This window comes from Cornus florida, unplaced genomic scaffold (genome assembly GCF_030987335.1).
Source record: "Cornus florida cultivar Cherokee Brave unplaced genomic scaffold, ASM3098733v1 CherokeeBrave_3.0.0_Hap2_Chr10, whole genome shotgun sequence".
In the NCBI taxonomy this organism is placed as follows: Eukaryota; Viridiplantae; Streptophyta; class Magnoliopsida; order Cornales; family Cornaceae; genus Cornus; species Cornus florida.
The window spans coordinates 98,715,780-98,735,992 of NW_026775580.1; the positions used below are offsets into that span (position 1 = coordinate 98,715,780).

The window sequence follows — 20,213 nt, forward strand, 5'->3', positions numbered from 1 at the left end:
ACCTACTACTTTAAAGAACTTCTCCACCCACAATTTGGACTCTAAAAAAAATTCATAAAAAAGAAAAAGAAAATTAGAGTTCAATATTATTATTATTATTTTTACAATGTCAATATTAATTGAGAAGTGCGTAATTAAAGTGTGAATATTAATTGAGATGTGCCTATAGCTCAAAAGTAAGACAATACTTACACTCCACTTACTCATTTTAATAAAATATAATTATCATACTACCCTTTTTGTATTTAACAATTATCAAAATTCTACGTCTCTTTTCTCTTGTGTTGTAATTTGTTTACTATGGTGTTTTGTTTTTGAACTCTCATTAAACCTTAACTTCATCTAAATGTTAAAAAGTACTTATATTTAATCAAACAAAAAAGAAAATGAGTTTCAGGCTTGTTGCTAAAGAATAATAATTTTTTAATAATTAAAATTGTATCCAAATCCAATACCTACAAGATTTTTAGTACAAAAAAGTAAAAGACTAAAGAAACAACAACGGTGGAGACAGTAGCCACCACTGGTTCAGCACCCTCGCCACCCCGCTGCCACTTGGAGCAGCCAAAGGTCCTTTTTTTCTTCGGGCAGAGCAACTTCTCCAGCTCCACGTCTGCATCCACACGGCCTTTCCTGGTGTCATTCACTAAAATTATGCCCGTTTAAGCATCCCCAATGCAAAATATTATATTTTCATATCAAATATATTTTGAAAAGAGTTACGGTATAAAAATATTATACTTTTGTAATTCTACTTCAATGATCCATTTTATTTAAAATACTATTTTTTAACACAACCATCCATATTTTGAGAGTCCATTAAAGTACCTTATTTTCATTTTAGCAACTTTTTACAATCTCAAAATATGAGAGGTCTTCTAAGAAAGTCCATTGAAATGCCTATTTTTATCAACTTACTATATTTATATTTTGAGTTTGAGAGGCCATTTGAAAGTTGTTATAATTGAGAATACATTTAAGAATATCAAAATATGAGAGAACTTTTGAGGGGCCAGTGCCTTATTTTCATCCATTTGTTATATTTTGAGTTTGAGAGTCCATCTAAGAGGTTGTCGGAGATACTTTTACATAAAAGGATTTGTACTTTTTTGGGGGTGTATCTATGATTTAGTTTTGTACTTCACACAGAATCTTTTTAGTCTAATTTTTTTTGCAAATCATATCTTTATTTATTTTTTTCTTTTTCTTGATTGTTCTGTAGCAGCAAACCGGGAACTCAATTTCTTTTCCATTTGATTCGGAAAAGAAAACATAAACACAGAGTGAAAAAATCGCATGCAAACAAAACGGGAATAAAAAACTTTCATAATTAACATAAAATACTAAAAGAGTACTTTGTCATTATATTTACTAAAATAAGAAATAAAGTTTTAAGTATATTTGTGAAGCGCCACAATGAGCTCCATATTATTAAACAACTTTCCTGCACTTATTCTCACACATTTTACATTGGAGAGATTATGTCATTAAAGACACTTTTTCACCCTTATACACACTTTTCGTCTTCGTGGAGATATCATACATTAAACTAAAAGTCCTTTGGACACTTAAAAAAAAAAAAATAAAAAAAAAACTGTTTTCTTTTTCATATGTTGCATTTTGTAGGTTCTCCATTTATTACTACATTTGTGCCAGTAGAGAGACACTTGGAATGGCATTAATGTCTGCATTGGTTTTGACTTTTGAGAGCACTGAAATGCTCAAGTGTAGGGATGGCACCCAAGCTGAAATCAAATACAGTACACCCACATTATTCAGAGTTTTTTTTTTTTTTTTTGGAATACGTGTATCACCATGTAAGTCATTTTTTTTTTTTTTTTTTTCCCCGGTCATACATGCACCATTAAAGTTAATAGTGACAAAATTTGGAAGAATTACCTTCGAGATCTGTCCCAACCCCACTATGCCACGGGGTATTGAGTTTACGTCACTCTTAACTTTTTGGACTAATAAATATTTGGTTAGATCATATATAATTTTAACTTCTAATGGCATGCATATTTGATGCAGTAAAACCCTGACGTAGACCAGATTTGGAGATCTTGGAGGGCAACTTTTCTGGGCAACCAAACAGTGTCACATGAGTGATTCGGTATATTTAGATTCCTGAATTCTGGATGTAAAGGACAATGGTAGATAGTTGGTGTAGCATTGAGAAGGATGACCATCATATGGGTTTGAGCGTATTGGTCTGCAAAAATTAACCTTTCCTTGAACGGACGAGGCACGGCATTCATGGGGATGGTAAAAGCAAACGCACTGTAGAGCTGTGTTTGTCGCTTGCCCAGTACAAGACACGAATAAAGTTAAAGCTAACACAGGACTATTCCACTTATTTCAATTTCTTTAACCTATGGTCCTCAATGTCAGGTCTAGTTGCTACTTAAATAAATAAAATAAGAAATCAATGAGGGCTAGGAATGGTACCACCATCCAAGCTAGCTGTCCAATGTTGATTCAAATTCGTGTATATATATAAATAAAATAAGAAATCACTGAGGGCTAGGAATGGTACCGCCATCCAAGCTAGCTGTCCAACGTTGATTCAAATTCGTGTGTGTGTGTATATATATATATATGGGTCGGACTGTTGAGTATAAAAAACATCCCTATAATATATTCACAATGCATATTACACTTTTTGTGTATAAAAAATACTCATAAAGTTTTAATTTGGTGTAAATTTGTCCGTTCTGAAACTTTTAAATTATAATTTGACTAAATTACCCTTATATACACATTTTACATATTATTTTAAAATACTTCATTTTATGAACTGACGAAAATGGTCATTTAGCACATGAAGTATGTGATTAGTACTCTATAGGGGTGTTTTTTGTAATTTATAAACTATTATTGTTTTGAATCTTTTGATTTTTACTATTAGATTTAATTGAGAACGTCATTTTATCGCGATTTGAATAGTATGATGATGGTTGGTTATTGAACTTCTTCCTTTTTCTTTTTTTTTTTTCAATAAAGATTTAACACCCATTTGTTGCTATGTAAAGAATTATATATGTGTGTGTGTGAAAATTTATTGTAAATTTAAAAGTTTAAAAAATTAAATGTTTATTGTTTATATATAATGAAATAGTATCTTTAATTTAATTTTTTAATTATATATTTAACGAAAAATTATAATTATATTAAAATATAATTGGATTTTTTTTTATAATTATAAAAGGAATTGAGGTTTTAATTCCATATAATATACCGTACATTAATTTGACAACTGTGACAACAAATTTTTTTTTTTTTTGAGAGAAAATACATTGTTAGCAGAAATATATAGAGAGAAATTTCTCTAAAATGTGAGAGAAAATTCTTAGAAGTGGATTAAATATAGTTAATGTGTATCCTTATATTATGAAATTATTAGTATACATACCCTCTTAGGCATTTTGCGAAAGAATAAAAGGACAAACACATATATTAAAATATTATTTTATGATTGAGGGTGCTCCGAACAATTTTAAAAGAATGAGAGTGTTTTTAACACATTTTTTAAAATAATGAGTAAAAATATTACGTAAAGAAGAAGTATTAAAAATTAGACTAATAAATATAAATAATTATTCTAAAATTTATCAAAATTACTAACCCACCTCACTATCAAAACATTTACGACCATCAAGACACTTGCGAACATGTCGGTTGATGATTGTGTCCCTTGACATACGTGTTGATTACAATTATTAAATAGATAAGATTAGATTGTGTCCCATAAATATCTTGATACACGTGTTGATTACAATTGTTAAATAGATAACATATTACTATTAATAAGAGATTGTTTTATGATTTCAACGACTTTGACTGCAGGAATCTTTTGTTTCAGTCAACTTTTTATAATATCCCCAAAATAATCATAACGCACCCTTTTGTCACCCCCGTCTGTAGAGGTTAGGTCACGCCCGTGACACTTTGCTTCCGTGTTTAGAATATTCCTTATTTACAAAAAATAATAATAAAAAAAATACCTGCATGTCGTCGTCGGCTGTCTTATAATTTTTTTTTTTTTGTTTTTTCTCAGTTAGGTTGCTTTGGAATTTCCGTATTAAAGTACAATCCTCTATTTATTTAAATGTTTTTCCAATGAAATAATGTTTCATAAGAACTATTTTTGACAATTAAAAAAAAACACACACACACCCATTATTAATTTTGATTTCTTAAAAATCAAAGCAATCAAAGAAGCGAGGGCACAACATTATTTTTGACATTCAAACTCGCATCCTCACACAAGACGAACAAAATGTATAATTTATAATTATTCTTTATTTTCAAACACGGTTATTTATTTAAAGAGTGAGCTTCTACAATCAGAAAGGAATTCGGATTTCTCTAGTATTGATATTTTTTCTTCCTAATTCTAAAAACTCGTCTGCAGTTTGTTTTACAAGCTGCAACTCAATTGTATAAAGTTGAAATTGCTACTAATTACAAGTCAGTCATACGACGACGTTGAATTCATTTTCAGACAATATACACACACCGCTCGTTACACTACCAGAGTTGGCAATACTTGAACAATTTACAATTGTGTACCCAATTGAAATGCAACTCTCGAACATTGTAGTCTTTCTTATGAGGCCCACAATAAAGTTGTGTGTTGGCAATAGTTGCCTGTCGCAGTAAAAATATTTTTTCCTCATTTTCATAATTCAAAAGATTACTGCATTATATAAATCCGTATGGAGGAGGATTGCAAATTGACACGTGTTTTGTGTAAAGTACATAGATAATTTATTCTTATTTTCATAAGGGCAAAGTACAGAAAACTCCCGTCAATTTGTAACTTTTTTAGTAAATTCTTTGTCTACTTTTTTATCAAACAATCCACTCGAGTTGTCGCATTTTTCCAATAAATCTTCTTGTCTAATTTTTTACCAAAGAATCCTCCTCAACTATTTAAATGTGGTAAAATAGTTAATATTTGGACCAAGATATCCTTTTATTTAAATCTTAATTCTTCCGAACTTCAAAAATTCATATCTCACAAACCTTATATTTAAAAATTGTAAATAATATATATACGAAAAGTTTATAAAATAAGGATTCTAGAAATATAAGATTTGTACAACAAACCTTCATAACCAGAGAGAAATAGACAATTTAAAAATCTACTCCAACAATCTTATTTTATTTTAAAAATAAAATACTCGAGATATTTGTAAGAAAATTTTTAAAATTATTTATTTACGTATGGAAATGAATATATAAAAAATTTAGCCCCAACAGAGATCGATTTCATGAGATATCATACTTTGCGTTAAAGTATTTTTATTTTTTTATAGACTAACCATTTAAAAAAAATAAAAATGAATATGCGGTCTCTATTGGGGTTAATTTTTGTATATGTTATGTTCGATATGAAAATGAATAATTCTGAAAATTTTCTTACAAATAACCCGAATATTTTATAAAAAATAAAATAAAATAAGATTGTTGTAGTAGATTATTTAATTATCTATTTCTCTCTGGTTATGAAGTTTTGTTAAACAAATCTTATATTTCTGAAATCCTTATTTTATAAACTTTCTGTTCATATATTATTTGTAATATTTTGATGTACGATTTGTGATATATGAATTTTTGAAGTTCGAAAAAATTAAAATTTAAATAAAAGGGTATTTTGATCAAAATATCAACTCTTTTACACCCTTTAGATAGTTGATGGGGGTTCTTTGGTAAAAAATTAGATAAGGAGAATTTATTGGAAATGGTTATAAGTGGAAGAGATTCTTTAATAAAAAATTAGACGAGGTGGTTTATTGAAAAAGACTACGATTTTTTTTTTTTTTTTTTTGGGTACTCTGCCCTTTCATGATTCAAAACCATGGACTGTCCCTAATTGTACCATTATTGACCTAGTCAGTGGGCCAGGTTTAGAGCAATTCTAATAGGCTGTCAAATGGGTTGCCAATTTCAAAATATAACAGGTATGTTTAAAATGGGCTCTCTAATGGCATGTTAAATGGGCTCCCAAAATATAGTGTTGTTAAATCTTGTGCCAAATATAACACAATATATAGCAGATGCCAAATCTGCTATTCTGTGCAAAACCCACTTCCCCATTTACTTTCCAATTTCTATTTTCATCTCTCTCTATATATAACCTTAAAATTCTATATATACACACGCGCATATATATATATATATATATATAGTTGTTCATCTCTTTTACTCTGTATCCACAATTAAGATTCAGAATTCTTGAACATAATCTAATTGAGTCGACGTACTTTTGCTTGTTGCACAAGGATGATTGTTTTATTATATATTTGTGGTGAATTAGTTGATTTATTATTTGTGAGTGATGTGTCCTAAAAATATTTAATGATTTGCCCTAAAAATATTTTATTTTTTGGTTCAGAGTTGCTAATAATATAATCAAATATATAATTTATATTTTATTTATTTTTAATGAGGCAAATAAGCTAAATAAAATACAAAACACTAAAAAAAAAACGGTTGTTGAAAATTGGTAGTTGAAAATAGTAGTTGAAAAAGAATGGTTGTGTAAAAAAATAGCATTTTTTATGAAATGCACGCAGAATTGTTAAAATATAATATTTGGACATTGTATCTCCTCTCAAAATATAGATTTAGCATGCAAAAATGGCATTTTTGCATTGGAGATGGTCTCACCTATCAAGTACCCTTATGACCTTGCATATCTTTTCAAATTTAAGAAGAAAAATATCACGCCATTGATTGGGCAATTGTGATTGTTAACTTATTAAATGGGTTAATTATACTTATCTTCCATGAAGTTTGGACAAACCTCACATAGGTGGAGAGTTTGAAATTTATTATTCTGACTTTTCTTAAGACTATAAAAAGTCAATTAAACCCATATATGTAATACAATATATTTTTATAATACAAAATATATTATAAAATCTAAAAAAATTAATTTTTTATCTCATCTGTCTTATTACTTTCTCTCTCCTCTCCACTACCGTTACCCTCTCCTAAAAAAACCTTGTAAATAAATAAAAAATGAGGGTAAGGGCAGTTTGGTCATTTTATGAAACTTTTTTACAAGTTTTGATGGAGAGGGAATTATTGAACATACACCCAAATCTCAAGGGAGGTAAAAATAATAAATCTTAAACTTTCACTTGTGTAAGATTTGTCCAAACCTCATGTCAGTGTAACTTTTAAATTTATATTTATTAAAAGATAAAAGAGTACTCCGAAATTAGTACACTTTTTAAATCAAATTAATGTCAAAGGATAATTTAGAAATATTATAAAAAATAATACATCCATCTATTTTTGGAATAAAATATGCATCCAAAAGGTGAACAATAATTTTCGAACGGAGTAACACTTATATACAAAAAAGTATTAGGGTATTTTGGAGTTTTTGTAAAAAAAAATTTGATCAAAATTAATAATTAGGGGACAATTTGTTACAAATTTTTAAATTATGAAATTTATATCAATATGCTAAAGTGTTTCGTGCAATTTTTTGATAACACCGTTTTTTTTTTTTACCCTTTACTCAATAAATGCACACAATTAGTTAGAGTATATTATATACACAGTTACACACACATACATTCACGTGTATGAGTGCACTCATACCGGCCGAGCCATGTACAAGTATAACAAACCCGAAGATATAGGTGATGAAGCTTGTATGATAATAAAGTGGATGACAATGATGGTGATGAAATGTTAACATAATGTGCATACTTGTGAAGACATAGTGTCGACACTTTTTAATTAGAAGTGGGTAAAGAATTATCTTAGAAATCTCCATACCATGTGGAAGTTGGAACTTAAGCATGTAGAATATATCTTGGAATATATATATATGGTGAAGAGGACCACAACAAGCTTCGATCTATCAAATTCTTGTGCTTCATTCCTTGAAATTTCTAGATTATGGATATCACTTTCTCTGAAAGCTATATATAGGAATTGTATCACCCACAAATATGAAGGACATTCTATATAGCATAACACAAGCAACCATATATATATAAAGTCTTTGTCATACTCAGCATTGAGAAATATCCAAGTCCAGTCGTAATTATCGTGGTTATACGATCTCAATTATTGAATCTGTGAGTTTCACTCTAAGACTCACATGATTTAAAGATTAAGTTTGCATAATCAAAATAATTATGAGAAACTTACATGATTTAAAGACTGAGTTTACATTATCATAATAATTATGAGTACGCATAACACGGCTCATTAACATTTAATATTTTTTAATGATCATGAAGAGACTTCAATGTCACGGGCTTGGGCCTTAGGAATTCGTGTGTAACACTAAGCTAACGTATTGATGGTCTTTTAAGTATGATTCAATGGTCAATTTACATTGTTAATTGACTAATGTTAAATTTATTTGAGGTATGATGTGACAAATTAACATATGAAATTTTGGCATATATATATATATATATATATAAAAGAACTCCACCTGATGTATTAAATTTATTAATATTTTGTTTATTAATTAAACAACAACAAAAATAAAATGACAATTTTTGCATTTTTTTTTTTTTTCATGCAGCTTTTAATGATATGTGAGACTCATATATTAAAATAATAAAAATAATTTATTTGGTATATCAAAAAGTTGTATACCAAACATATATGAATATCGAATGATAACTAAATATTTGAATATTCGATTGGAAAAAATTGTCTGCAAAAATTATTCATTTAATGCGTCAGAATTGAAGATTAGGATAGAAATGCTCTTATACTCCATTATTTGGCTTGATTGACCATTTTAAGTCTTGCATATGGGATGGGACTTGTCGAGCACACTTGTTAATGTCTCATTCGATATGCGTTTTGCTTTTGGGTTGTTACAGTATTAATTTTGACAACAAAAGCATGTTTGGTGTAATGTTGTTTTATTTTACACAGTACTAAAACACTTTATGAACAATAGTAAAAAACAAAATACCCAAAAGTTATTTTTTCTTATTTTGACAACTGTTCATGATTCAAAACTATAATAATAGTACAACACGGGCCTAACATTTTCATAACAAAATATTGTTCCAAAACATACTTTCGATTTTTTTTTTTTTTTAAAACACTCTTACAGCAAAAATACTATTTCTATTTTAGCTAAAAATAAAATGCTTAAAACAAAATGCATGTCAAAAGGATTCTAATATCTTTGGATGAATTGACCCCTCTAAAAATAGACGTAGATATTTTAATTAATTTTGATTGAGAGGCTCGTAGTAATTGGGATAAGGCTACACTAAAATTCCACGAGGATGTTGATTTTATTGAGTCATGCACCATAGCTCACCTTGTATGATGGGGAGTTATATCGTCACTCGGGAATAAATTCCATTATAGTTAAAGATTCCAATTTGAAGACTTTGCACAATATTCTATTCTCAATTGATGTAGATATCCTTAATTAATTGCATGTGATGTGGTTGAGGATAACGCCACATTAAAATTCCACAAGGATGTTGATTCTACTAACTCATGCACAATAGCGGCTATAGCCCACCATCTATGAATTAGTGTACCATTTATTTCATAGTTAAAGACAGCGAGTTGGAAGCCCTCGTACAATATTATTGGGATGACATATTATTTTATCATTTATTTAAAAGAAAAGAAAATACTGAAATATTAATAGGTCATAAAAAAAATAAATCACATAAAGCGGGAGTGAGAGCGAGAGTAAATTCGAGAGCGAGAGGATAAGAGCGATAGAATTAAATCATAAATAATGAAAATTTGAATTAGAACGCGCACGGAGCGTGAGACAGGAGAGTGAGAGCAGCAGAATTAAGTCATAAATAGTGAGAATTTGAGTCAGAACGCGAGCAGAGCTTGAGAACAGAAGCGCGCTCGAAACGTGAGAATGACAACAGTGGAACGTGAGAATAGGAGTACGCTCGAAACGTGAGAATGACAACAGTTAAAAAGATTGTGTGACTTAAGTTAGGAAACAACCATTTTTTTTTTAATAAAAATCAGTAGATGGTAATCATGTTCCAGATAGTGTATTAACAATAATGAACTGATTTAGAATTCCTAAATTATGTGTTGGATAATAATTAAGGTGATGATTTTATTATACTTTTGTATAGCTTGTGTTAATAATATAAGGGCAGATTATTGTTTAAAATTAATTAGCTAATATAAGTCAAAATGAATAATCTTCTATATGTATTTATAGTAATTGAATCACTTATTTGATGATTCAACGTAGAAAAAAAAGAAAAGAAAGTAAAATCACAAAAAGAGAAGAGAGAGAAAAATAAAATATAGAAAAAGAGCAGCTAGGAATAGGATCCAACATATATGGTTTGGTTTGGACCAGTTTAGCATCAAGTTTTGTTTGCTGTAGGAAATTCTTTTTAGGCTCATGGAAAGGTGGTTAAAGTTTTAAAATGAAAAGTCTAAAATTTCATCGCAACGAGTCACTATTTTGTTGCCAATATTGAAAAGTTGAGTCTATTCTTTGTGGAAAAATAAAAAAGTAGTATATATGGCTGGCTTTAATTTTGGATTCCAGCTTTTTAGACTCGTGAAAAGGGTTGTCGAAGGAAGCTTTTATTTATTACGTGTGTGTGTGTGAAATCCTTCTATCCGTGGCTTATTATTTTATTTATTCTTTCAAGTCAAACACGTCATAAGATACGTCCAAGATACGTCAGAGGATATTCAGATTCTTGTTTGAAAGAAAAAGAGGGTGAAGAAATATGTGTTTTTTTGTGTGGGCGATGAAAGACAACAAACCAAAAGCAACTATAAATAAGAAAAGTGGAAAGCAACTCTAAATAAAAAAAGTGGTGGGGATGAGAGAGAAACTGAAAGAGAAAGAGGAAATCAACAAAGAGATGATGTGTGGATTAAACGAAGACGGAATGAAAGAAGAAAACGTGGTAAATGGGAAGAGACGGCCTCTCTCTGGAGGAGAGAGAATATGGTCAATAAAACATGGGAAGATCAAGGAGATAAGATTGTTATACAAATTTTAGTATTGGATATAAAGATATATTACATATTAATAGAATTTGAATTGGACTTTATTCAAATGGATCATGTCTATTAATGTAAATTAAAAATGAAGAGAAATTAAAATTTTATATATAATAAAAATATATATTATTATTTTATTGTCGTATCCTTGCCGTGTCCGTATTCTATTTTTTTAAAATTTGTTGTATCGCCGTCTCCGTGTCATATCGTACTCGTGTGATGTGTCGATGTCCGTGCTTCATAGGTAAAATCAAATTGTCTATAATAATAATCCACTAAGAATATATTATTATAGACAATTTCTATGATATTTTGTATCCTTAGATTATAATGTAATTATTAACATTTAATGGATTGAATGGATTGTAATTTTCTAACTTATTGATAAAATAACTCTCAAATGAGATTTGAACTCAATATTTTCTTAAAAATTTCTACCCCTCCAGGTACATGCATACAAAATCACCATCTTTATTAATAATTTTCTTTAATATATGCATTATTGGCAACATGGTGTTTTATGATTTATTTTCAACAGCAACTGGCAGTGCTAAATCTCTTTTTATTTTTATTTTGTTTAGCATTTTTCTAGTAATTTCAGAAGTTATCCCCTTTCAAAATATCTAAAACCTCTTTAGTCACAAGGTTATTATCACTTTAACCCAAAATATATTTAGGACTCTGTTCATTTTATTTTTTAAATAAGGGTTAAAATTATAAAACCTTCTTCTACTTTTAAAATCGTGCATAAAATCCTAAAAAAAGATTTTGAACTAACAAAACTTATTAAGTCACTCCCAAACACGTGACCAACCCGTTAAATGGGTTGTGAAATATCAAATTTGACCTTGCTATTTAGTATTAAATTAAAAGTTATAATTTTTATTTTAAAATTTAAAAAATGCACCTTTATAATAATATTATAAATGTTAGATGAGAGGTTGTTATCTTACTGGCTATCGATTACTCATTTTTCACCCCCCAATATTATTTTTATAATTTTAAAATAATAATTATATTTTCTAATTTAATATTAAATAGTAAAGTCAATTTTAACATTTCACAACCCATTTATAAAAAAACTAAAGAGAGTGCAAATATCATAACCCTTGTTTTTAAAATTCAAATTAATTCCTAAATAAAATACAAGGAAAACACCCATTAGGTAACATAAACGACTTTCTTGCTGGTGAACTTCAGAATTATTGTAAAAAGTAAAATAAAATAGTGTACCATAAAGAGTCCTAAAAGATGACCTTTTTGGATAAGGATTGAATTTTATAGTGGTTACTGGTTACATGCATCCTACTACCTTCGTACTAATGAACATGGAGGATATGCATGAATGTATCTGTCCTTTCGTTCTTACATATATATATATATTTTTCATGCGGTCAATTCTAAATTTGGTCTCGTTCTTACATATATATAAAGGACAGATACATTCATGCATATCCTCCATGTTCATTAGTACGAAGGTAGTAGGATGCATGTAACCAGTAACCACTATAATATATATATATTTTTTTCATGCTGTCAATTCTAAATTTGGTCAAATTTAGAATTTAATTAAGTGGAGTCCAGCAATAGAACTAGGTACTTTCCATTTTGTGTTTCTAAATTTGTTTCCAAAAAGCAGCAATCTTTTTTTTTTTTAAAGGGATGATCTTTACCCACTTCCACTTTGAAAAGTCTTGTTGCAGTGGTGACTAGCTCTTTCGAGGTTTCTTCTTGGTACATGTATACTCAAAGTGGCTTAGGGTTTATCCTTTTATTTATATTTATATTTATTTTTATATTTATTTTTATTTTTATTTTTTCTCCTTTTTTTGTAAGGCCATCTATGGAGACATCTCTTTATAATGTTCATCTTTGAATTGTCAATTTGTTCATCCTAAAATATGATTCAATTTGTTCTTATCTTGCCAAACAAAAGTAAGGGTACCTACCTACCTGGGTCAATATTAACGATTAAACAAAATTGGTTTTTGGTGCATGTCATTTCCTCCATTCACATAATAATAGTTTGTAATTGTGAAAATTTGTTCTCAGAGAACTGAAAATCAAAAAATTATACAAATTTTTTTAATTGATTCAGTTTTTTAAAAATCCAATTATAAAAAAGTCTATTTTGAGGTAGTTGTCTTTTATAATTATCTGAAAATAATTTTTTGTTTTCTCAATTCTTGATAATTGTTTTTAGAGTTACAAATCAAGCAGATCCGTGTCTCATTGGTTAAATTTTTTGAAAACATTGGTTTGTTTTCTAAGAACTAAAATTTAGAAAGCTATACAAAAATTTGTTTGGTTATCGATTTCTAAAATTATTTAAAAAAAACTAATTACTTTGGTTCTACAAACTGTCTACGTTAACGGGTGAGAAGAAACTAATTATTATATATTTTGTAGAATAATTACGAAGTAGAGATTTATCAACACCCAAATGAGAAATTAGCTGTGTGTGTATTCAATGGACTACATATACCTCGATACCCCATTGAGTTAGTGTTTCCGGTGAACTTTGGAGTGTTAGGCTTCGACTTTCTGCATTTACTAATCTAACTTATAACACTTCTTGCCTTGTAAAAAAAAAAATAAAAAAAAATCACTGGACTGGGTTATTGGCAGATTTGTTGTCATGTTGATTGGGCTGGGCTTTACCCTTTGCAACCAATCTTTGGCATCTCTTTTGTTTGGGCATGGCCTTCTTTTAGGCTTGGTCTTTTTCATTCCTCTATAGTTCTTCAATGCAATATGCCTTTTATTTTATACCCAAAAATATAATATATAGAAGCTACCACATGTACATGTATTCAAAGTTGTATTGTTGTAAATTTGTCTACGGGAGTTGATATGTTTGTATTTTCTCTATGAATCTTCAATGAAGTAATTGCCTTTTAGCAAAAAAATAAAATAAAACAATAAAAAATTGATTAGGTGATTAAGAAAAAAAATGGAATTTCCACAACACAGATATTGAAAGTTTAAGAAAATAAATCAATTCAATTCCTAGAAAGTAGAAATATTTTAGTCTTTATATTTTTCAAAAAAAGAAAAAGAAAAAAGAAATAAACATATTAAATTGTGCACATAAAAATTACAAAGTTCAAATTAATGAAACTGATGACATTTATAAGCATAACTGATAAGCATAATATTTTAGCATAACTGATATTTTTCAAACTGATGTCATGTGAGTGCGAATAAAAGTACACCCTTTTTATCCGCATCTGCTCTTCTTCTTTTCTCTTTGAATATTTCCTAAGAATTGTGCATTTTTCACTGTTTTTATTGAGAGTTAGAAGGCATTGATTCTTCGATCAGATATTAGTACTCAATCTCAATCCGAGATTTTATGCACTTGCAGTGGCATCTTTCAATTCCAAATCTAAAACACTGATTTGGTGCTCCCAAACATAACAAACATGCTTTTATATTTTAGCTTCCAAAAATTTTGCAACAAATAAACATTACAAAACACCTTTTCAATTAGAAAAATGAGAGGCCTTCTGACGTTAATTGTCGACTTATTCTACGAATATAACGTCGTTGGATCCCACTGGAACTCTTAAAAAAATTCTCGTAAACATCTCTTTCTCTTCGACTCATTCCAAACCACGTTATATTCTGAGGAGTAATTGGCAATTAAAGTCGGAAGACCTATCACTTCTCTTTCAATTATTATCCAAAACATCATATAACAAAACACTTGTTTGTTTCAAGTTAAAATAAAAACACAAAAACAAAACGATGTTTGGGACTATGATGAATTAGAAATTACTCGATCATAATCTAAGTTGTTCATGTCAATTTTTTTGTAATATCTCATTAAAATTTTATATGTCCACTTTTCTTAATTAGAAACTTAGTTGGATTAAACTACATGGTCCAAGACCATTTCATAATTTATTGTAACATGGAGCCATAGACGGAATGCAGGCTTGTTGCTGAATGCGAAAGAAATCTTCTCAAGCCCAATTAGTTTGAGCCCAGCTAATCGGAACGAGTCTCATGCTGCTTGGTGGACCTCCACATCACATGGGCTTCTCTCTATTTCAGCCTAAATTTAGGTTGTACTAGAAAAAGGGCTGCTGTCTGTCGCAGTAATTTAATAGGCTCTCACTGATTTTATTTCCCTTGGTAACATTTTGATTTGTCGTTAGATTGAAAATATAAAAACTGAAATGCACAAAATAAGTAACAAAAAAAACTATACACAATAATTATCTGGACATGGTTTTACCAACAAGATAGCCCAACCGACATAGCTTGCATCTTATTAGGTATAAATTAGCCTTAATAACTTAAATTAGCCTCAAATTATACACAATAATAAGTGGTTTTAGCAGCAAGAAATGCACTTTCATATAACAAAAAAAGCTCTGATAGTAGAAAATATGTAGTCACAACGCTTTGTTAATAAAATCCTATATTGAAGTAGAAAATAACATAAAGGAGGCCAGATTATAACAGACGAAAACTGACATGAGGTAAAAGATGATTGTCAGTTCATAATTCGAACACAATAACAAATGCAATAAGATAATCGACTTCCCCAGCTCCAGCATGAAATGTAGTGCTAAATTTGTGGCTCCATCTTCAGTAACGCGGAGAATAATGTGCGTGCAAGCAGGAACCACCATTGCATCAACAGTTCTATCTTGATACATAGTGGAGAGACCATATTCTCCGTTATTCAAATGACTCAAGCATCCCACTTACCCAATAACTGCCTTCTGGGACCTTCAACGGGGTTGCATACAAGCATATGCAGAACAATGCCCGCTGTTAAAACCACAAAACACACAACATTCCTCTCCGCTACGGTACTCTCACCATTAATAATGCTGTTGTAAGTAACATGATGCCCCTCCCCAACTTCCATCAACAAATCAAATTGGACTCTTCCGAGTTGATAAGACCAACATCAACAAACAACTGGGCACGTTGACAATGCTGCATTAATCAGATCCACTTTCTAACTTCAACAGGCAAACCCACTGTTGTCCAGGGGAGTCTTTTAAGAACTGGTACCAGTGAGACAAACCAGCTGTTCATATGGAACAAAATACGAGGTCCAAAACCTCATTGAAATTTTCCGCTTTCTTCAAATATAAGTCACCTTTTCTCTTTTCTTTACTTTTTTTTTTTTTTTTTTTTTTCTTTTTTTTCCTCCATCCTTTTCACTTAAAGCCATAAAATTGGTTTCAATTATACTTTATCCCCAATGCATCCCGACAAAGAAAGTTCACTAAAAGGCTCCACCCAGCAAACACAAAGAGAGGCAACAGTACACAGAGAGGGAGCCACAATATCACTGGACGCATTGTATTTCTCAATAAGATATCTGAATAACAAAACATGCAATCCCTCATCCATTCATCCATAACACGAAACCAGAAAACAGAAACCAATATCAGCCTCTAGCCATGAAGACAGAAGTTATCACTTGACTTGTCGAGAACAGCATTCTTAGCAAGCCCAATTTTTTTATCTTGCCTTGCTTGGCTCTTACGCAGCTGCTTAAAACAACCTGAGCAAAGAAATTCCAGGCAAAATGTTTCTTCATATTCACTGTCGTTGATGCACCGGCCACACTGAACACACCGTGCTATGCAGAGTGTGCATGCCCTACACAACTGAGTGACACAATCTTTCCCTTGACAACCCTCGGCGGGACAATCATAGACTAGCCTTAATTTTTGGCATCTTGGGCATACTTCAATATCAATAGCGCGATCATCATCACACAAAAGATAGAAGTTCCCCCTATGATAGAAATGTGGCTTGCGTCCATTTTGTGGTGTGGTCCTATCTGTGCCCAGCATAGACTTCAACTCTTCAAAATGATGGTCTGTTATGCCATAAAGCCCACCAATTCTAAGGTACTTTATCCCTGGTGAACCTTTAGACTTTAAAGCTTTTAAGCTATTCACAATGCCCTCAATGCTGAGTCTCGTACATCCAGGAACACAAAGCTGCATTAAGCAACAAAATAATTAGCAGCTTATCAAAGCCTAAAGCACACAGCAACTGAAGTAGAGCTCAAACAAACAAACTCCATCCCACCGGAAAATAAATGAGGATTTGTAAAAACTAGTGTATGCTCAGTCCAGAATGGATACAGGAGCACAAGTGACAGAGGGTCAAACTTCACTGGCCTTAAATCAGTATAATTGTCAAATATGACTGTACAATGCAAGTTAATTTGGAGTGCCAACAAAAAACCAACTCAACAAAACCAAAGTCACCAACCTTAGGTAGTTAGGTGTTATTTTGTTCTTCAAGCACTTGATAAGTAAATAATAATAATAAGATAAAATAAAAAGGAACAAAGTCAGTTCCATTCAAATTAATATTTATGGCACTGAGTCTTCAAGACTAATTCATACACACTAAATCAATCCTCTTCCAAATATACAAAAGATGTTTGCAACTACAAGATTCCTGATTTAAGTTGAAATTAAAAGGGTAATGAGGTTGACTTTAGTAATCCCAATCATTCAACTAACATGAACCAACCTGACATCAAGATAAGTTGATTTAGTCTGATCACATTCGTGTTTCAACCAGCTGATAGACAATGAAACCAACCCTAACTGAATTGTAAAGTTACATGCAGAAAAGGATCAGTTAATGTAACAAGTAATAGGAAAATATATAATGTTTCCCGTTCCTTATCTGACAAATTTTGCAAGCTTTTGTTTCAGTTACTATTCTATCTTGAACCCAGTAATACTAAGTATCATCAACATTGTTAAAGCCAGATCCACATAAAGACTAGCTAGTCAGTTTCATACAAGAGGCAACTCAAAAAAGAAACATCTTGTTGCTGAAGTACAGATGGTAGAAAAGTAAATTCATGACCAAAAAAAAGAGAGAGGGGGGGGGGGGGGGGGGGGGGGGGGGGGAAGATCATAAATACAGGAAAAACTTTAAACACGTGATTAAGGACTACAAGCTTTAAACAAACCAGCTTTGGTTAAAAAATGGTTCTTGAGGGATCATATCTACAAGCAAGCCGTGCTGAATGTATTCAAACAAAAAGCTGGCCTGGGCATCTTCCATAAAGGAGCGAATGAAACTAAAGTTTCTTGTTCTGTTTTAAATCAGCAATGTTAAAAATACTGAACCAAATAATGAACCAAAATTGAGCCCCACCACCAAAGGAGAAAAAGAAAAACAGCTACTTAATAAATAATAAATAAATAAACAGTTAATCCACAGAGGATTGCCCGTGATAACCACAAATATGTATTGCATGCAAATAATTAACAGAGATTCAAGAACCATTGTGAGAGCTAATATCGATCAAATGAACTCTTACTGACCTTTGTTAACTTCGGATTAGTTTCAAGTACATGCTTCAGACCATCATCAGTGATCCTCGGACACTCCACCAAGCTCAAGCATTGCAGGTTACCTTGAGCCCTGCTGGTTAATTCCCAAAGAATATCATCAGTGATCTTCTCATTCAATGGTTGATCTATGTGGATACTCCTCCAAAGAAGGGGATCACTTCGAACCATGGAACGCAAAGATTCGCAAACCCTTTCCATAGAAAGAAGATCCCTCACCCCCAAAAAACTAAGGGCAAAAGGCAAAGCCATGTGAGGAGTCCTTCCATCCTTGTCACAACAAATTCCTGAACCCTCTTGAGATTTCCCAACTTGTTGGTCAACAGTGTTCACAATATCCTGTACACAGCAAGCAGACGCAAAACTTCCCTGGAACATTGCATTTTCCAGCTGCTTCTCCTGAGAACATCCACCAATCGAGCGAACTGTATTAGAATTTTCATCAAACTGCATGTTGCCAGTAAATGCCTGAAATGTCACAGCCTTGTTCCATATCCAATTCAAACCTGCAAGTAGATCGTAATCTTCTTTTCTTGCCCCAATGCTGTTATAGTCCACTTCCAGATCCTCAAGCCAACCCGTAATTGCTGTAAAAGTACTACTTATTCCCATTCCAAAAGGATCTGAAGGTAATAGATCAAGAATGTCTTTAGACACCGACTCCGGCGAGCCACCCCTATCAATTCTATCCCTCCCATAATCAAGGCAATCCTCAACTTCCCGATTCAAATGCCACGGCCTAACAAAACTGTCCTCGTTCCTCTCGGGAATCCCTTCCACAAGATACCCATCAGCAATCCTCATCGGCGAAACAAAATTGTCTTCAGACAAATGGGCCGGAAAGACAGGACGATGCGAAAAATTCAAGGTCATCCTAAACGTGTCTAACCAAATCTTTAACTCAAAACAACCCTTGATTTCATCAGGAGTTTTTCAATAATTTTTTTTATAAAAAAAAAATCAAAGAAAACGAAGAGATTTACAGATATGAACGTAATGATTATGATATAAACAAAGGAAGATCCAACAAGAAAACCCTCGATTTTTGATGACAAACTAAAACAACGCACCTAAAATTTCACAGAGTTTCTTGTAAAGAACCTACTTTCAGCTAAGAAAGTAATCGAAAAACGACTTCATAGATAGGAAACCAATCAAACTAGGGATTGCAAAGAATTCGAATACAAAGAAAGTGGAATATCATCAAACAAGAATAAATAAAAATAAAAATAAATAGAGAAATAAATGAAGAATACCTATTCAAAGGATAATGAAATCAATCATAAAAAAACGAGTCGATTACCACCAAACGAAACCCTAATTTTGCTCGGCGAACGCAGTCGACAGATTGATGAAGATTCTTCTGGCGAGTGGGTGCTTCGATTTGGAAAGTTTGACAGAAAAAGAAAGAAAAATCAAATCTTTTTCTATGATAGAATTCGATCCAAAGAGCAATGTGTCTGTCGATGGAGTTCAGGGAAACGAGAGAAGGAACCCAAAAAAAAAACCAAACGAGTGTGGAAGAGAGAGATAATTGTTAAAAGGGGTATGTATATATATACATATATATTTATATATACGTATTTTTTGTAAATAATATATTTACGTATTGTATAATGTTGAAATTAGGAGAGAAACAGAGTGACGGGAAAACGGACACGTGTCAGGCAAAAAAGAGTTGACTGTCGTTACGCTATAAGATGTGGCGGGAGACGAAATCCTCTATCGGTACTGCCCCTACGTTATCGCTCTAACGCTTGGATTTACCGGCCACTTGGCTTTCGGAGTACATCATAATTCATAAACCAATAAACTCCTCCTCTACATACTTAAATACAG

General features: G+C 31.3%; 1 protein-coding gene across 1 annotated transcript; it reads right to left on the reverse strand.

The window, feature by feature from the left end:
* Positions 1 to 15,405: 15,405 nt before the first annotated feature.
* Positions 15,406 to 19,905, reverse strand: LOC132276252 (F-box protein SKIP14-like). The gene is made up of 2 exons (XM_059777600.1): positions 18,348 to 19,905; positions 15,406 to 16,994 (listed from the first exon to the last, which is right to left on the reverse strand). Exons 1-2 carry the CDS (start codon positions 19,245 to 19,247, stop codon positions 16,440 to 16,442), a joined length of 1,455 nt encoding a protein of 484 aa, XP_059633583.1. The 5' UTR covers positions 19,248 to 19,905; the 3' UTR covers positions 15,406 to 16,439.
* Between the last annotated feature and the right edge of the window lie 308 nt (positions 19,906 to 20,213).